Source organism: Melospiza georgiana, chromosome 16 (assembly GCF_028018845.1).
Source record: "Melospiza georgiana isolate bMelGeo1 chromosome 16, bMelGeo1.pri, whole genome shotgun sequence".
Classification (NCBI taxonomy): domain Eukaryota; kingdom Metazoa; phylum Chordata; class Aves; order Passeriformes; family Passerellidae; genus Melospiza; species Melospiza georgiana.
The window spans coordinates 13,296,053-13,313,276 of NC_080445.1; the positions used below are offsets into that span (position 1 = coordinate 13,296,053).

Here is a 17,224-nt window from a genome sequence, read left to right on the forward strand (position 1 = left end):
AAAAGTTATATATTCAAGTGCATAGAAGCAGGTTGCAACCATTTTCCTCACCCTGGCATTGAAGCTCAATTGATCATTGAGATTTCTTTCATTTTGAAAATCTATAAGGGGAAAAAATGCTCAATAGAGCTCAATTAAAGTGAACTGAGCCCATCCTGGTCCCAGCTGATGAGATGCCGCATATATTTTGTCAGGTCACTTGAGACAATCCCAAAACCTTCTGGACACAGGGTGCCTTCCTCAGGCTTGGTGGAGCAGCAGTAAGTGGTGTAAGGAACAATTTCCCTTAATTTGCCTGAATTGCTGATCCACTGGAAAATGGGAAGAAAGGCAATTACTGCTAATAAAGCAGGGGGATATTGCAGGGAGAGAAACAGCCACAGAGCCTCTGTGAAATTCATTGTAAGCAAACCCAAATAAATTATGCACATAAGGGAAGAACAAGCCTGGGATTAGTGTCGCTAATGGGCTCCCAGTTAAATCTCACACACACAAATGGGACCTTGGGGCACAAAGGCTCTTACAAAACCAGCAGCTCAACGCTCAGCAGCCACCAGAAAACAAACTCTGTGATAGAAAACATGACAAAAGGACTCAGTGATGCCTTTTGGGCTATCTAAAAACAGAGACCAGACAGAATTAAGGGAATAAAAAGCAATTCTATTTATTGAAGGGCCTTCAGGTACATTTAGGGCAGATGAAGATCCCCAGGGGCTGCACCCAAAATGAATGAAGGGTCACAGATTTTCACACTTTTATAAGTTTGGTCCATTTGTACATTGGGAGTTAATCTTCCAATTACAGATTCAGGTAATGAAGTCATTTACCCCAGATTTGCTCCCCCCCAGCTCACTTTTGTTTCCATCTCAGGCCTGAGGCAGTGAGGAGTCCTTGATTGCCAGGCCTGGAGAGGAATTGTTGTGCCTGCCCAAAATGGGACAGCAGCTCACACTGTGTGTGGAGTTCAGAGTTATACACTAAAAAATGCAGGATTACAAATATATGAAAAATATAAAAGCTAAAACTCTAAGGCATCATCAGGAGCAGGGCAGAGCCACAGAGCCGAAAGCTGCACTTTGCTGTAATACACTGGGTTACTTTGTGCTTTTTAGTGCAGCTCCCAGAACAGCAATGAGGATCTCAAAGTTCCAGAAAGTTCTGTCCAGGGATGGGAGTGGGAGTGGTGCTGAAGGAGAGGCACAGGAGAGGAGCCGGAATGGACAGGGCTGGGAGAGGAGCTGGAAGGGCAGCTGGGCAAGGGAACCTCAGCTGGGCGAGGGAACCTGAGCTGGGCAAGGGAATCTCAGCTGGAGAAGGGAATCTCAGCTGGGCAAGGGAATCTCAGCTGGAGAAGGGAACCTCAGCTGGGCAAGGGGATCTCAGCTGGGCAAGGGAATCTCATCTGGAAAAGGGAACCTCAGCTGGGCAAGGGAATCTCATCTGGGCAAGGGAACCTCATCTGGACAAGGGAATGTCCCTGCCTTGCCCTGCCAGGGCTGTGGGCACAGCGAGCCCCTCCAGCAGACAGAGCAGAGCTGGCTCAAGGTGCCTGCTCTAAAGGCACTGGGGTGGGTTCCTGCTTTATCCCCTTTCTCTGGAACTTGCAGAATGCTTGGTGGCATCACCCACACACTTTCCAAAACAGCATTTAGTGCTTTACTTTCAGGATTTCTTTTGGTTGTGTGAAATGCTGTCAGCATTTTTTTTTTCCAGGAGAATTTTAGAGTTGTTGCATGATGTCAGTGCATATTTCTAGATGATTCTGCTTTTCTTTTTTTGAGGAAGGAAGGCTCTTTCTGTGTAGTGTTATGAAGAAAATTCTATCTATTTCAAAGACTTTCCATGGAGTTGTAAGGCATATTGACAAAAAGAGAGGGGAATGCTTTGTCAGAGATGGAAAGTGCTGACCATCAGACTAATAAACAAAACCAGGATAAATTCCACAACTGTACATCAAGCTGGACACTGCAGCATGGTTAATCTGGAATTTTCACCATCAGTCTTGTATTCTCCAGAGCTACTTTCACCACATGTGAAGAGAAAATTGATGCCTGATTTACTTTCACTGAACAATTCTTTAATGTCTTGATTTAATCTGCTCTTTTCCAGTTAGAAGGAAATTCCCATTCCTTTAATTTCTTCCCCTCACTCAGCATTGACTTTAATGGGCAGAGGCTCATCAACTACTCAGTTCCAGCCAGTCCAAGTCAATGAGAAGGGATGAAATACAGTGAAAAGCAAATTTGAGTTCAGTTCAAATATTGTGGTTTTCACAGGCAATCATGTAACTGGGAAATTTGGGACTAAACTTAGCTTCACAATGAGACTGCAACTTATTCACTTTCTGTACATATCCTTAGCATCATTACCACCAAAAGTGGTTGTTTATCTGAAATGTCTCTGCAATTTTGTTTATCTGAAATGTCTCTGCAATGTCTCTCCATTACTGCAGCTGAGACCTCAGGTTTCCCAAAGTTTTCCTTTTAGTTGGTTTTCCCTGGCCCAAAGAGGATCCCTGTCTGACCAACTTCTAAGCTAAACAGAGGCTCCTGAAGCCCATGCACATCATCCTTCACTTTTAAGACAACTTTTAGGACATGCTATGAACACACTCAGTGCAGTTGCACAGCTCATCTTTGCTTGGGTCCACCACCAGTTAACAGCAAGGTGGTGTTAAACTCCTGCAGATTATTTAACACCCTCTGATATAGAAAAAGAACTACCATAAAAACTCACAGTAAATAAAACCATCCATGATGAGGTCTAGTCACATCCTCACCACAAACCTTGCATTCATAAATGAAAATTCTTCCAGTAAAAATCTCATATTTTATGGCTGAGCTTCCTGTCTTTATGCATTAGTGCTGATCTCCAGTGTTGCTGGGAAATGCATCTCTGATCAGTTATTGTACCCTTGTCATATATCTCACCAATGACATCTACTAAAAGGAGGCAGCAAAATTTGGGGCAAACAGACCCACAGTATGGTATAAATAAGCATTTCCAACCCACACTAGGAGAGCTTTTTCCTGCATTTAAGGCAGCTGCCAGCAATCTGTCAGAACCTCATAAGCCTAACATTGAATTTATTAGCTGTTGCTGGTTCTTAGTGCCAAAGCTGCTTAGCAAAATCAGCTTCATGATGGTAGATATTAACTGGGGAAAAAAAACCACATTTTCCTTTGAGAGTTTACATTTGCTATTGATAAAAATGATAGAGCAATAGCTGGTTACAGTGGCCAGGCTTTTAATGGGCTCTCACTGAGCAGATGTTGGGGCCCACAAAGTGCTCTAATTTTCACTCCAGACATGAGCAGTAAGACAGCAAATATTTCCAAAAGGAGTTGGAAGGGAGCTGTCAAAGTAGGCTGGACCTGATATTTCAGTTCTCAGTTCCTTCTGGGATATTCTCCACAGAACTTAATCAAAGTTTTGTTTCTGCTGAATATTTTGCTGCCTGGGGAAGAAAAGGGAGATTTTTTTCAGCAAGGGGTTGTGGTGTCCCACCAGGATACTGAGGCTGGCACACTCCTCACCACACTCCTCCTCCTCCCATGGCACCTTCTGTCATCCCATTCCCATGGCCTCAAATCTGTGCCCAAGAAGAATCCCAAGAGGCCACAGAGGATACATTCAAAAGGAAAAAACCAAGACCAAAAATTCCGGGAATAGTGGTTTTAAAAGCTGTGGTTTTAAAAGTTGTGAAGAAGGGGAACCACAACATCACAATGGAGAGCAAAAAGTCCCATAAATGATCAGATAAAAGCTTTCAGTGACCACACCACCACAGGTGGACACATCCACAGGTGTTATCTTTCTTCCCCTTGCTGTGTGAGATTGCAGCTCCTGCATCCTCCTCTGCATGCATCACTGCCAGAGGGTGAGCCCAGCCCAGCTCCTTGGGCAGGAGAAACCAGCTGGAAGCAGCCCTTGTGCTGGAAGCATTTTGCTGGAGAAGAGCAGGGCTTTGCAGGGAATGTGGTGCCCCCAGCAGTTCCTGGGATGGTGCTGGTGGAGGCTGGGACTTTGCAAGCACCTGGAGTGCCCAGAGCTGGAGATGGGGGGCTCTTCCCCTGTTGGGAAGTGCTGCAGGAACAGGCTGAAATGTCAGTGGTGGCTCAGAGCTTTGAGATGGCCACACAAACACAGGGCAGGATTCCCAGGGCAGGCTCCTCACAGGTGTGCTGCAGCCTGGCCAGGTTTCTCCAGGACTCTGTGGTACCTGATTTTGTGGAACAATTCCCACAAGGAATGGCAAGGCAGCAGGCTGCCAGCAGCTGCCTGCACTGCACTGCTGATAAACTCACAAAATAAACCAGGCTTTTCAGAGACCACAGAGGCTGAGGCAAGGCAAAACCCTGCAGAAGGAAAATGCTCATGGCTAGTGAACATTGAACAGTCCAAAATCTTACAGGGAGGCTTTTTTAATGAGAGCCTGTCCTCAGGCAGAGGTAGGAGGTGCCTCCTGCACGTCCTCTACACAGCCTGTGGTGGTGCATCCTGGAGAGATGAAGCAATAACAATTCTGCATTGCCTAAAAAGTGGCTGGCAGAGCTGAGGTAGCACATGGCAAACAGCAAGTAAACAAAACAAGTCTCACCTAAACACAGCACAGAAAAAAGAGAAAGCTAAGCCAGTTCTGTGCATGCTCCTAAACCACACTCCAGCAGCAATTAATGAGAACAGAAAAACTAGATGCCTGATTTTAATGGATCCTGACATAATAGGTGTAGCAGAAATTTGATGGGAGAAAGATAATTAGAGGGACAATAACGTCTTGTTGCTGATTACACTGAAAGACAAAGCAGATGTCATGTACTAAAGCTGAATCAGAATAACAAGGTAATGTCATTAATGAGCAACACAATCTCTGTGGATGGATTCCATGTTCAGATAAAAAATGCAGAATTATGTTAGTGATCACCCCTTGGGACAGCTTCAGAGACAGCAGGGTTAAACCTGATAGCAGAGAAGGTGTAAGGACAGAAAACAGAACAGCAGGAGCTGACTAAAACACCATGCACAGACCGAGAAATGTTATCCATGATGTAGAGACAAAATTTGGATGTGAGCTGGAGAAATTAGTGGGAAGCTTGTTACTCTTGACTTGCACTTTATTCAAAATGTTAGTAGGAGATCCCTTGTATGGCTTTTACGGCAGATTCAGCATCCTTCAGAAGCAATAAAAGTGGGTTTAGAATTTGTGAAGAAAGAAACTCAAGAAAAGCAAGAGCTACTTAAAATAGATTAAAATGTTCAGCTAAAAGGACAACTGAAGCTTGAAAGCCTGAAAACCGCTGGATACACTGCAGGCCTCTGAAGCATGCACAAAGTGAGTGACTGAGAGCAAATGGCAGATAATGATCAGTGTTGATAAATGCCAAGTGGGGAAGATGAGGAGTCATCCTACCTTTACATATATAGTGATGGGTTCTGAATTAGCTTTTCCCCTCAGGATAGAGTTCTTGGGCGATGACAGACACTTCTATGAAAACATTAATTCACTGCTCTGCAGAGATTAAGATGAAAAAGAAATATTAGGATCATCGTAGGAACCCAAGAACAAAACAAGAAGTCACCATGCCACCACAAGTACTCATGATGTACCCACCCACCCTGTGAGCACCTCTCATCCCTCCCCTGCCAGCCCCAGCTCAAAGCACTGACAATAAAATTTAAATACACAGAGGGAAGAGTGACATTTATGGTCAAAAATAGGGAAATACTTGTTTGGATGAGAAGGACAACGCAGAGCAGGTTTGAGGCTAGAAAAGAGACAAACGAGACTTGTAACAGTCAAGTTAAAAAACAAACCTCCTTTTTTATGTACTGGGTAGATGTTCCTAAGAAGAAAAAAAGAGGATCAATTTTCTAAGAGGAGCACTTAGAGACCTGCATCAGTAAAAAGAAATGTAACTGGGTCTCCCAAAAGAACTGTACACTTTCAAAAACAGGCTCTATATTCCTCTTGAATACTTCCTATTGCATTATTGTTCATATATCTGCAATAGGGTAAATCCTTACCCACATACACAAATACCTGTGCACTCGTCACAGGAGAGCTATGATTAAATATTCGGGAAAAAATGTGTTACTTTTATTTTATCTGTGTTTTTTTACACATCTGTTATGAATCACTGAAGTTAGTTTTAAAGGGTAATTAGATGAAACCATTCTTACCAGCAGAATTCAAGCTAAATTCCTAATTACTGAAGGAGGAAACTGTCTTGTTTTTCACACTGGGGATGCCAAAGATGTGGAGAACACTGGTCTGAACATCATTCATTTCTCAGCCCAGTGCTGAGGGTAGAAGTACATCACAGGCTCTGCACTGGTGCTCTTCAAAGGGAAACACTGAGCCCAAATATATTTAGTAAGGCACATGGGAAAATTCTCTTGAGTATTTTTCATCATCTTTTCCACTCTCTTGCTCTACTCATTATATTACTACCACACCAGGAAAAAGAGATTATGGCTACAAAGATATCCCACAGTCTGCTCAGTATCACACAGATTCAATCTGCTCCATGCCAGAGCCATCCAAAGCCATCATCACATAGAAGAGAATCATTTTATGAGTCACTGCTCCACCTCACCTTCCAAAATAAAGAAACTAACCAAGGGCTAAAGCTAAACAAAACCAAAACACAGCTTTTCCTCTGTCCCCTCAGCAGTGTCAGGTATTCCTCCTCTGGTTTCCCACGTTCTGCAAGGCGCAGTCCCTTGTCTGGGTGCCAGCCCTTTATTTACCCTTGCTGGCCCATTCAGATGACTGGAGCAGGCAGTTTTAGGTAGCTCGGGTGGCATTTGGGGTCAGGAGGCTGGCAGTGTCCCTGGTGGCTCTGTGTGTGCCTCTCTGAGCACGAGAGGACGGGCAGATGGTCAGCTCTGCCGTGACGCATTAACCAGCAGCGCTCAGCCCGCTGCCAGCCACAACAACATGCCCAGGGTTCATTCTCCTCACCATTTCCTATTGATCACTCCAGCTTTTCTGGCTTGGAATTCCCAGTATTGGAGTAGCAGGGAAGAGCAGATGACTAAACCCACCCGAATGGCACTGGAAGAGAGAGTGAGACTTACATGGAGCTGGCCTGACTGCTCTTCCAAACAATGTGCACAGTATTTCTCAGTGGGTGCCCATTTGCCTTACTGTTTCCTCTCTTCCCTCTTGAAGAAGAGAGATTTAAGTGAGAGCCAGGTGTCAGTTCCAACAAATTCAATAGGTTTGAAAAAGCAGAGCAATTAGTCAAGAAAAAACACAAGGACAGCAAAGACAGCCTAGGAGACCACATGAGCAGAGCTTTTTGTTGCTGCTAACATGAGCAAGGGTAACAGCTCCCCATGTCCCTGGCTGACCAAGGAGGAGAATGAAATCACATTCTCAGGAAATCACAGGAGAATGAATCTTCTTTTGCACAAAGAAGAGATGACACCTGCAGGGTGCAAGTTCACACCCCCAGAACCAGGGCTGGCCCTCAGACATGGCTCTTCTCCCCCCACATGGGGTGACATCTGTCCAGGTGACTTCTCCCAGCCTCCTGTGGTTTCCCAGTGTTTTGTGGCAGTTCAGGGATGTTGGGGACAATGGCTGTGAGGCACAGGGTGAGAGCAGCACGTTCTCCCCCAGGCAGCAGCAGTGAGAGGTTCCACACTCTCCAGGGCAGCATTGCTTGGACTCTGGTGTCTCCTCAGCTGCTCCACAATGGAGCCCTGGCTTGTCCTTCAAGTGCCACATTCCTGGTTTCTCCTCAGTCAGGCACGAGGATCTGAGTGGTTATTTAGGAGCACACATTGCTCAGCTCCACTGCCTTGAGCAGACAGAAGGGATTTTGTCATATGATGACCTGTGATGCAGAAAACCCCCCAAAGCTCCTACTTGCCCATCAGAGTCTGTCAGACAGCTCAGGGCTGAACTGGCGGAGGAGTGGCTGGAGCTGGTGTGGTGTCACCACAGCTCAGACAGAGCCTGGCTCTCACGGCAGATGTGTGACACTGAGATTTGAGGAGCTCCAAAGCTCTCCCAGAGCTCTCAGGCTGCCTGCAGCATTGTCCAGCCTGATCACTGCTCAGGGACAGCATGGCAGAGTGTGACAGCTCAGCTGAGGCTGCTTTGGGCAGTCCCTGACCCCAGGAGGGCAGCTGTGCTCTGGGAAGGGCAGGGATGCAGCAGCCACAGATCCCCAGGGAGCACAGGCTGAGGCAGTGGGTGTTCCCAAGGAGAATGAATTGCCACTGAGGCATTCTGAATGTGAGCCTGCCCCAATTAGGAAGCTAATTTTCTGTCTGAAAGGGCCCTCAGAAATCAATGCAGATTCCAGACCATTTCTTCTCGGGCACTGCTCAGGAAGGCTGGCAGTGTCACACAGCATGGCAGGCAATACATTCATTTATGGGCTTCTTTATGCTGGATAATTTCCAAGTCACTCTCCAAAATGCATGACAGACATTTCCAGGCACACAATCCCTGCCTTTGCTGGGTATAACATGGTTAACATGACTCAGCAACATCCTTCAGGAATAGCAATATGACTCTCCCCGAAGAAATCCTTTAAGAGCAAACAGCTCATGTTTATGGATTCAAAATGCTTTGAACTCTCCCAGCAATTCCTGTGTTGGCCACCTCCTCAGTGTTTCCTTGAGAACATGCACCAACACTGGATCTTTGACAGTCATTTCCATGGCCTGGCCAGCCTGAAGGAGCATCCAGAAGAGGATTTCATTATTTCATCTGGAGACAGGACCTCAAAATCTGCCATCAGATCCCGTTGGCATAGTGAGCTGGCACCAAAACCCAACTCTTCTGATTTGACAAGTATGCATCAAACTCCATGGCTGCATGTGACTGTAGGTGGTAGGAGGTATAGATGTGATTTAAACTATCCAGAACTGGTTTGCTGGCCTCATCAATCTCAAAAACTCAACAGGAATTGAAATTATGGAACTCTGGCATTCCAGAAACAGCAGGAAATGTTTCTTTATCATCCTGCACATAATCCCACTGAGATGTCATCCAAGTTCTTGGTGCTTCAATCCAAACTGCTAACATGGTTTAATAATGCAACACAAGAATCATCTTGGGATTTTGTGGGGAAGGAGCACAGAACATGACAGGCTTGACATGGCTCCATTTAACCAGAGCTCTCATGGAGAAGATGGAGTGACTGTTCTTGTTTTGTGTCAGGAAATGGCAGTGGATTTGAGCAAGGAATGAACTTTGGGTACCAAGCAGTCAGACTCAGCTCAAACCTCCTGGAAGTCATTAACAATGCTGTTCTTTGGGTTCCTTCATCAGGAACTCACTGAATGCTTCAAGATCTGAGCAGAATTCCCATGGCTTTTATCAGAATCCCTGTTCCACAGGAAGCTCAGCACTGGAGCTCCCTGACTCCATGGTGAGAGGTGTCCACTCCTTCCTCAGTGGCCAGGGCTGACCTGAAATGGTTTCAGGTTCTGGGAGGAGCTTTGTGAGACTCATTGCAGGCTGAGGGAAAGATTCTTTCTCTCACTATCAGAAGAAATGTTCCATTTGTTTCATCCCTTCAGGATTGTTTGCAATATCCCTTTTCTAACATCTCAGTTCAGGCAGGCGCACTGAAGTTGATCACCACCTTGCAGAGATGCACCCAGGGCATCTTCTTTCAAAATGCTGCTGCTCTGTGCTGTCAGACAGAAGGACAAGGGACTGATCCTGCCAGATGGCTCATGGAGTGTCTGAGTGCCTAAAACCCCAGAGATCTTGTGGGTAACATTCTCCTCCCAGCCATAATGAAGAATGAGTTCACTTTAATAGAGAGTGCTGGGAAATGAATTTCCTTGTAACAATGCTGCTGCAGGGCCTGAGCCCTTGAGGAGCTGACACTGGGGGTCCCACCATGAGCTCCATGGACAAGACTCACACACTGGTTAGGAAATAACAAAGCTCAGAGACACAAAGTTCTTTTCATGTCCCAGCTACTGCACTGATCTTCTTCCTGCCATGAGATCAGATGATATGAATGTGATATGATTCCCTCTGATGCAGGAGCCCTATGATATAGGTGGATTTATGTGAAATCTTTTGGTGAGTCCCAGATTTTCAACCTCAAATTCTGGGTGAGAAGCTGAGCCCAGGTCCTGCAGAGATCCAAAGTGTCCCACAGTGCCCAAAAGTGGCTCTGTCATTGTCAGCAACACTGCTGAGGGGTGACAGACAGGGACAAAAATTACAGGAGAAGGTGTGTTAGAGCAGGAGGTGTTGATGGTACTGATGTCAGTGGTCATCCAGATCACAGTGCCCACCGTCCTGCAGATTCCCAGAGACCAGGATGGGCCCAGACACAGGACACGGGACACCAGGATGGGCCCAGACACAGGACACCAGGATGGGCCCAGACACAGGACACAGGACACCAGGATGGGCCCAGACACAGGACACAGGACACAGGACAGGCCCAGACACAGGACACAGGACACCAGGATGGGCCCAGACACAGGACACCAGGATGGGCCCAGACACAGGACACAGGACACCAGGACAGGCACAGACACAGGACAAGTTGATGTTCCCCAGAGAGCGACAGGCCAGCGAGACAGGGCCCTGCCAGCTCCTGGGCAGCACAGAAGGGAACATGCAAACCCAGCACGATTTTGTCACCTAAAAAAAGCCCAGCAGGCATGAGGAGGACTTGACAGCTGTCATCCTCTGCATTATTCCAGGGAATCCTGGAAAGATGGGCTGAACACATGGTGTCCTGGTGCTGGCGTGCTGGGTGGGCTGCTCACACATCCCCACCCTCGTGTGTGTGGGTGTGCCACTGAAACCTCTCTGGGTTTGCTTTTGCTTTGCAGTCCAAGGCTCTCCTTTCCCACATTGGAATGTCCTTGGTACAGAGGCACAGCCCAGCTGAGCTCCTCCCCAGCCCCCTCTCTGCACAGAGTGGGTTTGCTGGACAAACAAACATGAATAAACACGATGGAGACCAAAAGATGAGAGGAGTCTGCTGATTGATGAGAGTGCAGAGCCTCAGGTACAGGCCATCCAGGTGGAACTGTCTAAGTGAACCAAGTCCTGACTCTTCTGAAGGAGAGATTTTTCATAGAAGCAGAGTTAGGCCAGACAGATCCCTGGGGCAGAGGACACAGGCTGGAGGGGAGTAAGCAGACAGAAAAGATGACAGCAGGGAAGATTGGAAAAGAGAAAAATACCCTGGAGATCTTCTTCCCTGTCACCTGGAATGACTGAGGTCCCCTCAAGAGAAGGAGCTCTCTGCTTTGCAGGAAGGAGGCTGTAAGAGGTTGTGAGTGGAAGTGATGCCAAGTGACTGCCTCATGAATCTCATGTTGAGAGAGGAGCAGTGGGAGATCACTTCACCATCAGCACAGAACAGAAAGACTCTGTCTCCTGAATTAATAACCTGGAGCAACTGTTCTGCTTCAGGCAGCCACAGGAAAATCCAAAATTCATACACAGGATGCATTTTCTGGGTGTTATTATTTAGATGAAATTCAAAATCAGAGGAGCAGGACAGGACATAGAACTATGCAAACACTGCATGTGGGAGTTGCCTTTCCCCACATTAGATGCACTAAACAAAAGGCTCAGAGCAGGTATTCAGTAACACTGTGGAATAAGACAAGAGAGTTCCTTGGTAGATATGAACAGGGCCCCAAAAAAGCAGTAATTGACTATGCCTCCCACAGCAAACTCACCCAGCCTTTGTGTCTCATCAGAAAAAGGATTTACAGGAGAGCAAAACTCACGTCTCATTGAGCTTTTCATCATTTCCTTGAAAGGTTACCCTGCTGGCAAAGCCACTCTTATCCCAGCCCTTTGGAAGAGAAGGCAAAGCACTCCCTGAGACACCAGCCACACAGTCAGGTGTTCCTCCCTGCTGCTCCTTTCTCCTTCCTTAGCAGAATAAAGGACACCAGCTCGCCCCAGGCCCTCCAGGCTCAGCTCCCAGAGCCCTCCTGTCCCTCTGAGAGTGTTCCCTTGCAATGGACACACAAACCTAGGTGTTCCCACAGGGACATGTGCACCCCCTGCTCCTTCCAAAATTACTGCACTGGTGCCTGCAGCATCAGCTTCAGGCACTGAGCCAGAGGTGGGCAGCAGGTAGGGTGTGCATATATAGAGCTGAGTACATCACCTGAACCCCCAGAGCCATCCACCAAACCTCCAGGACCACCAACGAAACCCCCAGAACATCAGCCAAACCCCCAGACTCGTCCTGCAGGGCTGCACTCAAGCTCCTTGTTGCCCTCTCTGTAGGTACCTCCAGGATGACCCTGGCCCAGGAGCAGAACCCAGCAGAACCTAAATGCTCAACTCAGCATTTGTCCTTGTTAGATGTCAGCTGGTTGGTGACACACTCAAATCTGCCAAGATCTCTCTCTAAGGACCCTCCATTCTCAAGGGACTCAGGGTCTACTCCTGATTTAGGATCACCAGAAGCAAAATTCCTTAAGAGTGCCCAGATCATTGACAAAAACATCCAAGAAAACTGGCCCTAGCCCTGAGCACACCAGCCTGATGTCACCCATGGACTGCAGCTCTTTGAGCCCAGATGTGCCCCCAGGGAAGCAGAGCTGGAGCCACATCTCAGTGGTGAGCTGCAGACAGTGTTTCAGCACTGCCCTGGTGTGCACAGAGCACCAGGGGGTTCTCAAGGCTTGATTCAGGGCAGTAATCACCTGGGCAGGTGTGTTGTACTTTAATGTTTCAAGTGTGGGCTGAACAAATTACAGCTCATTAGTTAGGGCTCTCTGCTGCCTCAGTCTGTGGGTCAGGTTTGCATCAGCTAATTCTTCCAAACTCAAATCATTCCATCATTCTCTCATCATGGACATTGCTGGTTTGAGAAAATGAGGCAAAATCCCTCCTAAACCCTGCTGTATCTGCTCTCTCTCACTTGCATTCCTTTTTGGAAGAGTTGCCTGATACCAAATTGACTAAGAGGAGTGAGATAAGCAGCTGTTTGCTGTTGATAGATGCAATATTGCACACACAGCCACTGTGAGCAATTAAAAGCTTTATTTATTGCTATCTCTGTAGTGTGGTTTAAGAACTCAGAAGGTCAGCTACAGTGGCAACAACGAATAGCACATATTAATTAGATGTAATTATAAAGATGAATTCCCAGACAAAATATGAGCTGGGATCAGCCTGGTCACCAAGAGGCCACTCAAATATTTGATAAAAGTGAGACTGTATATCTGGTTTGATAAGCTGGACTGTGGGCTTTATCACACATGTGCTCTGGCAGTGAGGAGAGAAGGTATTAATATAAGTGAAGCCTGTAGCAGTCTCTATGGTTACAGCTAACATTTTCTAATATAAGCCATTGTCTTCAGATGCTTAACTTTCCATGTTTCAACTGCTTAGGCTGAAATTTTCCATCACTGCTCATTGTTTCCAGGTGAATTCTCTAGCAATCAGGTTAGCAAATGTACTGGAGAATTCGAGCAGATTCTCATGCTGAAACAGCAATTGGAAATTGGGCAGGGACTCAATCTTATCATCTGTTCCCATCCTCTCCAATTTACCCCATGGCTTGGTGACTTTTAAAGACTCAGCAGATCCTGCTGGAGGTTTTGTGCTGCTGGAATTCCCAAAGGTGACATCTCCTGGTGGTGCAGCAGTCCCTGCTGGGCTCTGCCCTGAGCTCTGCCCCGAGTCCTGCAGAGCTCCAGCAGGGCCCTGACCCTCAGGACTGCACCCAGGGGCTCAGGAAACTCCAGCCAGGCATTTTTGCATCTGCAGCTCCTCAGCTGAGCATGTTATCAGCATCTGTGCCCACCCTGCTGTAACTGTGGCTGTTTCTGGGCCAGTCCTGTGGCACAAACCCTGTGAGAACGCCCCATGTGAGCCCAGCCAACAGCCCCCAGCACTAGGCTGTGGCAAGAATTTTAAAACCTGGACTGAAAATTTTAAAACATGGACTGAATTTATTTTCTTTGTGGAAAAGAGGCATCCAAGGCTGCCCAACTCCCAGCAGCACACAGGCAGGCAGGTACCCTGTGCCATCACCTCCCTGCCTGGGGGATTGTGCTCATCTAAACTGTGGAACAGGTGGGGAAATTAATTCTGTGAGCTGTGCCTGGGCTCAGAGGAGCTGAGAGGTTCTCACACGTCCCCACAGAGGTTCTGTAGCCAAGCTGAGCAAGAGCAAGCAACAGCTTGTTCTTTCTGCAGTGTCTTTACCACCCTGCCACTCTTCACATCTTCATTCGCTGCTTTTTCTGGTTTTCTCAGTTTGGGCCGTGGTTTGCTGAGTTTAAACTCTGTGAACCACAGAATCATTAAGGCTGGGAAAAACCATCAAGATCACCAAGGTCAACCTTTTATCAAATGCCCCCATGCCTCCAAACCACATTGGGAAATGCCACTTTTACTTGTTTTCTGAACACTTCCAGGGATGGTGACTCTGCCAGTCCCCTGGGCAGACTGTGTTTAATGACTTTTTCAGTGAATAATTTTTTCCCAATATATAGTGGATGTGATAAACATAAAAAAAAAAAACCAAATTACAATTGGCGACCTCAAAAACCAACCTTTTTTTAAAAAAAAAATCCTAATACCCAGTTACTCCTAGACATTCCTGACTTCCTAATTAATTTTTGCCAACTTTAACCTCTTGCAAGTGTTGCCCAAGTGCTGACAGGTTGCTGCTCTTTGCCCCCAGGTGTGCTGTGGCTCTCAGTGGTGTCCGAGGTGTTGTACATCATGCTGTTGGTCGTCGGGTTCAGCCTCATGTGCCTCGAGCTCTTTCATTCAAGCAGTGTCATAGATGGGCTCAAGTTAAATGCCTTTGCTGCTGTCTTCACTGTGCTTTCAGGTATGAACCTCCCCTTCCCCCTTTTACCACCACAAAGCAAAATTTCACAACTTTGAGAGGATAAAAACCCGGAGGCTCCACGACTCTTATCCCTGTTTAGCTATCGCAATTTTTCACTGTAATTTTTTGTTCCTTTGGCACAAAGACTGCATGATAAATTCTCCTCTTGCCAGGGAGAAGTGAATATCCTTATTCCTGATTTCACAGCAGCAATGCAGTAATTATCCTTCCCCAGCCTGCACAGCCATTACCACAGCTCCAGCCTCAGCTCCATTTGCAGCATCATCACACTCATTTTCCAGAGGAAAATTAAAAACATGTAAAGCTGAAAAGACTTTTTTTCTCTGTTAATCCTGAAAGTAGGTGAAGGCTGGAAAACCAAAGGAAGGAGCTCATCTTGTTAATTAACACAATTGAGAGTGAAAAGGGTTCTAATGCTGGCAGTGAGGGGCAGCCCCAAGAATGGGCTGGGACATGGACATCTCTCAGAACAGCTCTTCTGGGCTGGTTTGTGCTCAGTCTGTACTTGGGGCCCCTCACCATATCAGCCTGAGGAATTCGCTTCTCTAAAATAACTCCAACCATGTGGTTAAGTGCCCCTTGACTTCTGTGAAGCTTTTTCTGGCTAAACCCCCACTTTCCAGGATTTATACAAACAGCAAGGGTACCCCTGTGAGCACTCCTGCATGGACCTCTCTGGCAGAAAGAATTCCTGCAATAGAAGTGCATTATATCCTGCTGCATTTCAGGCTGGAAGACATTACAACAGGCAGTGTACATTCTGGGAAGGACTCTGTATCTTCAGGGATAGCTGCAAATGGTGAAATAATAACAAAAAGGAAAGGTCAGAAGTAGAGCTGAGTGACAAAAACACCTGATAAGAACTGCCAAAGCATATTTTTCGGCTTTGGATATAATTTGGAACTTAAAAAAAAAAAAAACCAGTTCCATTTTAAAAATCAAACTGTGTGGATTTCTTCAGCATTCAATCAATTGCTTCCATGCTGTTCCTCTCTCCCTTCACCATTAACTGCAGTTTTAAAGTTTTGTAGGAATGATGAAGTTTTCTTTCCTACACAACTTTCTATTTTTATTTTGGCCTTCCCTCTTTCTAAGTACATTGACAAGATAGTCCAAATATAAACTTCAAAATTTTACAGGGAAAAATGATAGAGGAATTGAAGCAAGGATAAAACCCCAGACCCCAGTACACTGCTAGTTGTTATTTTCAATGGCATGGGATATTAGAGGAAAGAAGAAAACTATATTTATTTAAGCTTAGCATATTTATAATGACATAGCTTAATAGAAATTAGGTAATGAAGAGGACTTTCCATTGGAGCATAACACTCCTCATTAAATTCATGCTTCAGTTCCCTCATAAAAGTGCAATGAGATCTCCACATTCTCATAGCTCAACATCTAAAGTTCAGGAAAAAATATCCCAACAGTGTGGTCACTTATTGTTGTTTCTATGAGCCACTAAAAAATACCCCACAACATCACAATTTTGGCATCCCTCTTAACCTTACACAAACTAAAAAACTTACATATGTTTCTCACATAGTATTTATAATAAAACATTTTCATTAATGTTATATACTACACAAATGGCATTTGTAGTAAAAAATATAGGAAAATGCTTTAAAATACATTGTCTTTTACAAATTTCCTTCATCTCCAGCTTTCCAAAGCTCCTCAATTTCTCCCATTGCTGACACCTCCATGCAGCTCTGGTCCTGCAAGGCTCAGGATCTCCAGCCAGCTATGAAAATGATCAATGTTTCTGCACTGCCAGCCACTCCACATCACCAGGATTTTCCACCTGCAAACACCTCTTGCCCTGGAGCCTGGATGGGCACAGGCATTGTGCCCTCCCTGCCCAGCTGGGAGAAAAGATGATCCTGGGCATGGAGCTTTTGTTGGTTTGTGGCACAGGCAGCTCATTTCAGCTCATTAAATGTACAGCAAAAAGGACCAGAGGGTTTCCCCACGGAGAACTTGGCAAGGCACAGCTAAAATAGACCAAACCAAAAGTGCATGAAGCAGCACAACAAAAGATTTGCATTATTCTGCTTTAATTTGGATGTGGCATAACAGCACCAACAGCCCTGCCAGGTGCAGATCCAGCCCCATCCCACCCTGGCATTAGCAAGATAAAACAAAGAACATTTCCATTGTTTGCTGGTGACCTCCTCCTCCTCACCTGGATCAGTGAGTGTCACCCCAGCCTCCCACACAGCCACAGGGCTGAGGGTGGCTCAAACCCTGGGCAAGGTTTGCGTGACAGAGCCCTGCTGGGGCTCGTCCTGCCTGTGTCAAACTCCTGCTGCCTCTCAGTGACAGTGACAGCTCTCAGGGCAGGCTGTAATATTTTATAAGGGTTGAAAAATTACTCACAGGACATG

General features: G+C 46.2%; 1 protein-coding gene across 1 annotated transcript in view; it reads left to right on the forward strand.

Annotated features, from left to right (window-relative positions):
- LOC131090316 (uncharacterized) overlaps positions 1-17,224 on the forward strand; it is a 55,861-nt gene that overhangs the window by 17,557 nt on the left and 21,080 nt on the right. The window contains exon 3 of the mRNA XM_058035605.1: positions 14,664-14,816. Coding sequence (XP_057891588.1) covers positions 14,664-14,816 — 153 coding nt within the window. The remainder of the gene's footprint in view (positions 1-14,663; positions 14,817-17,224) is intronic.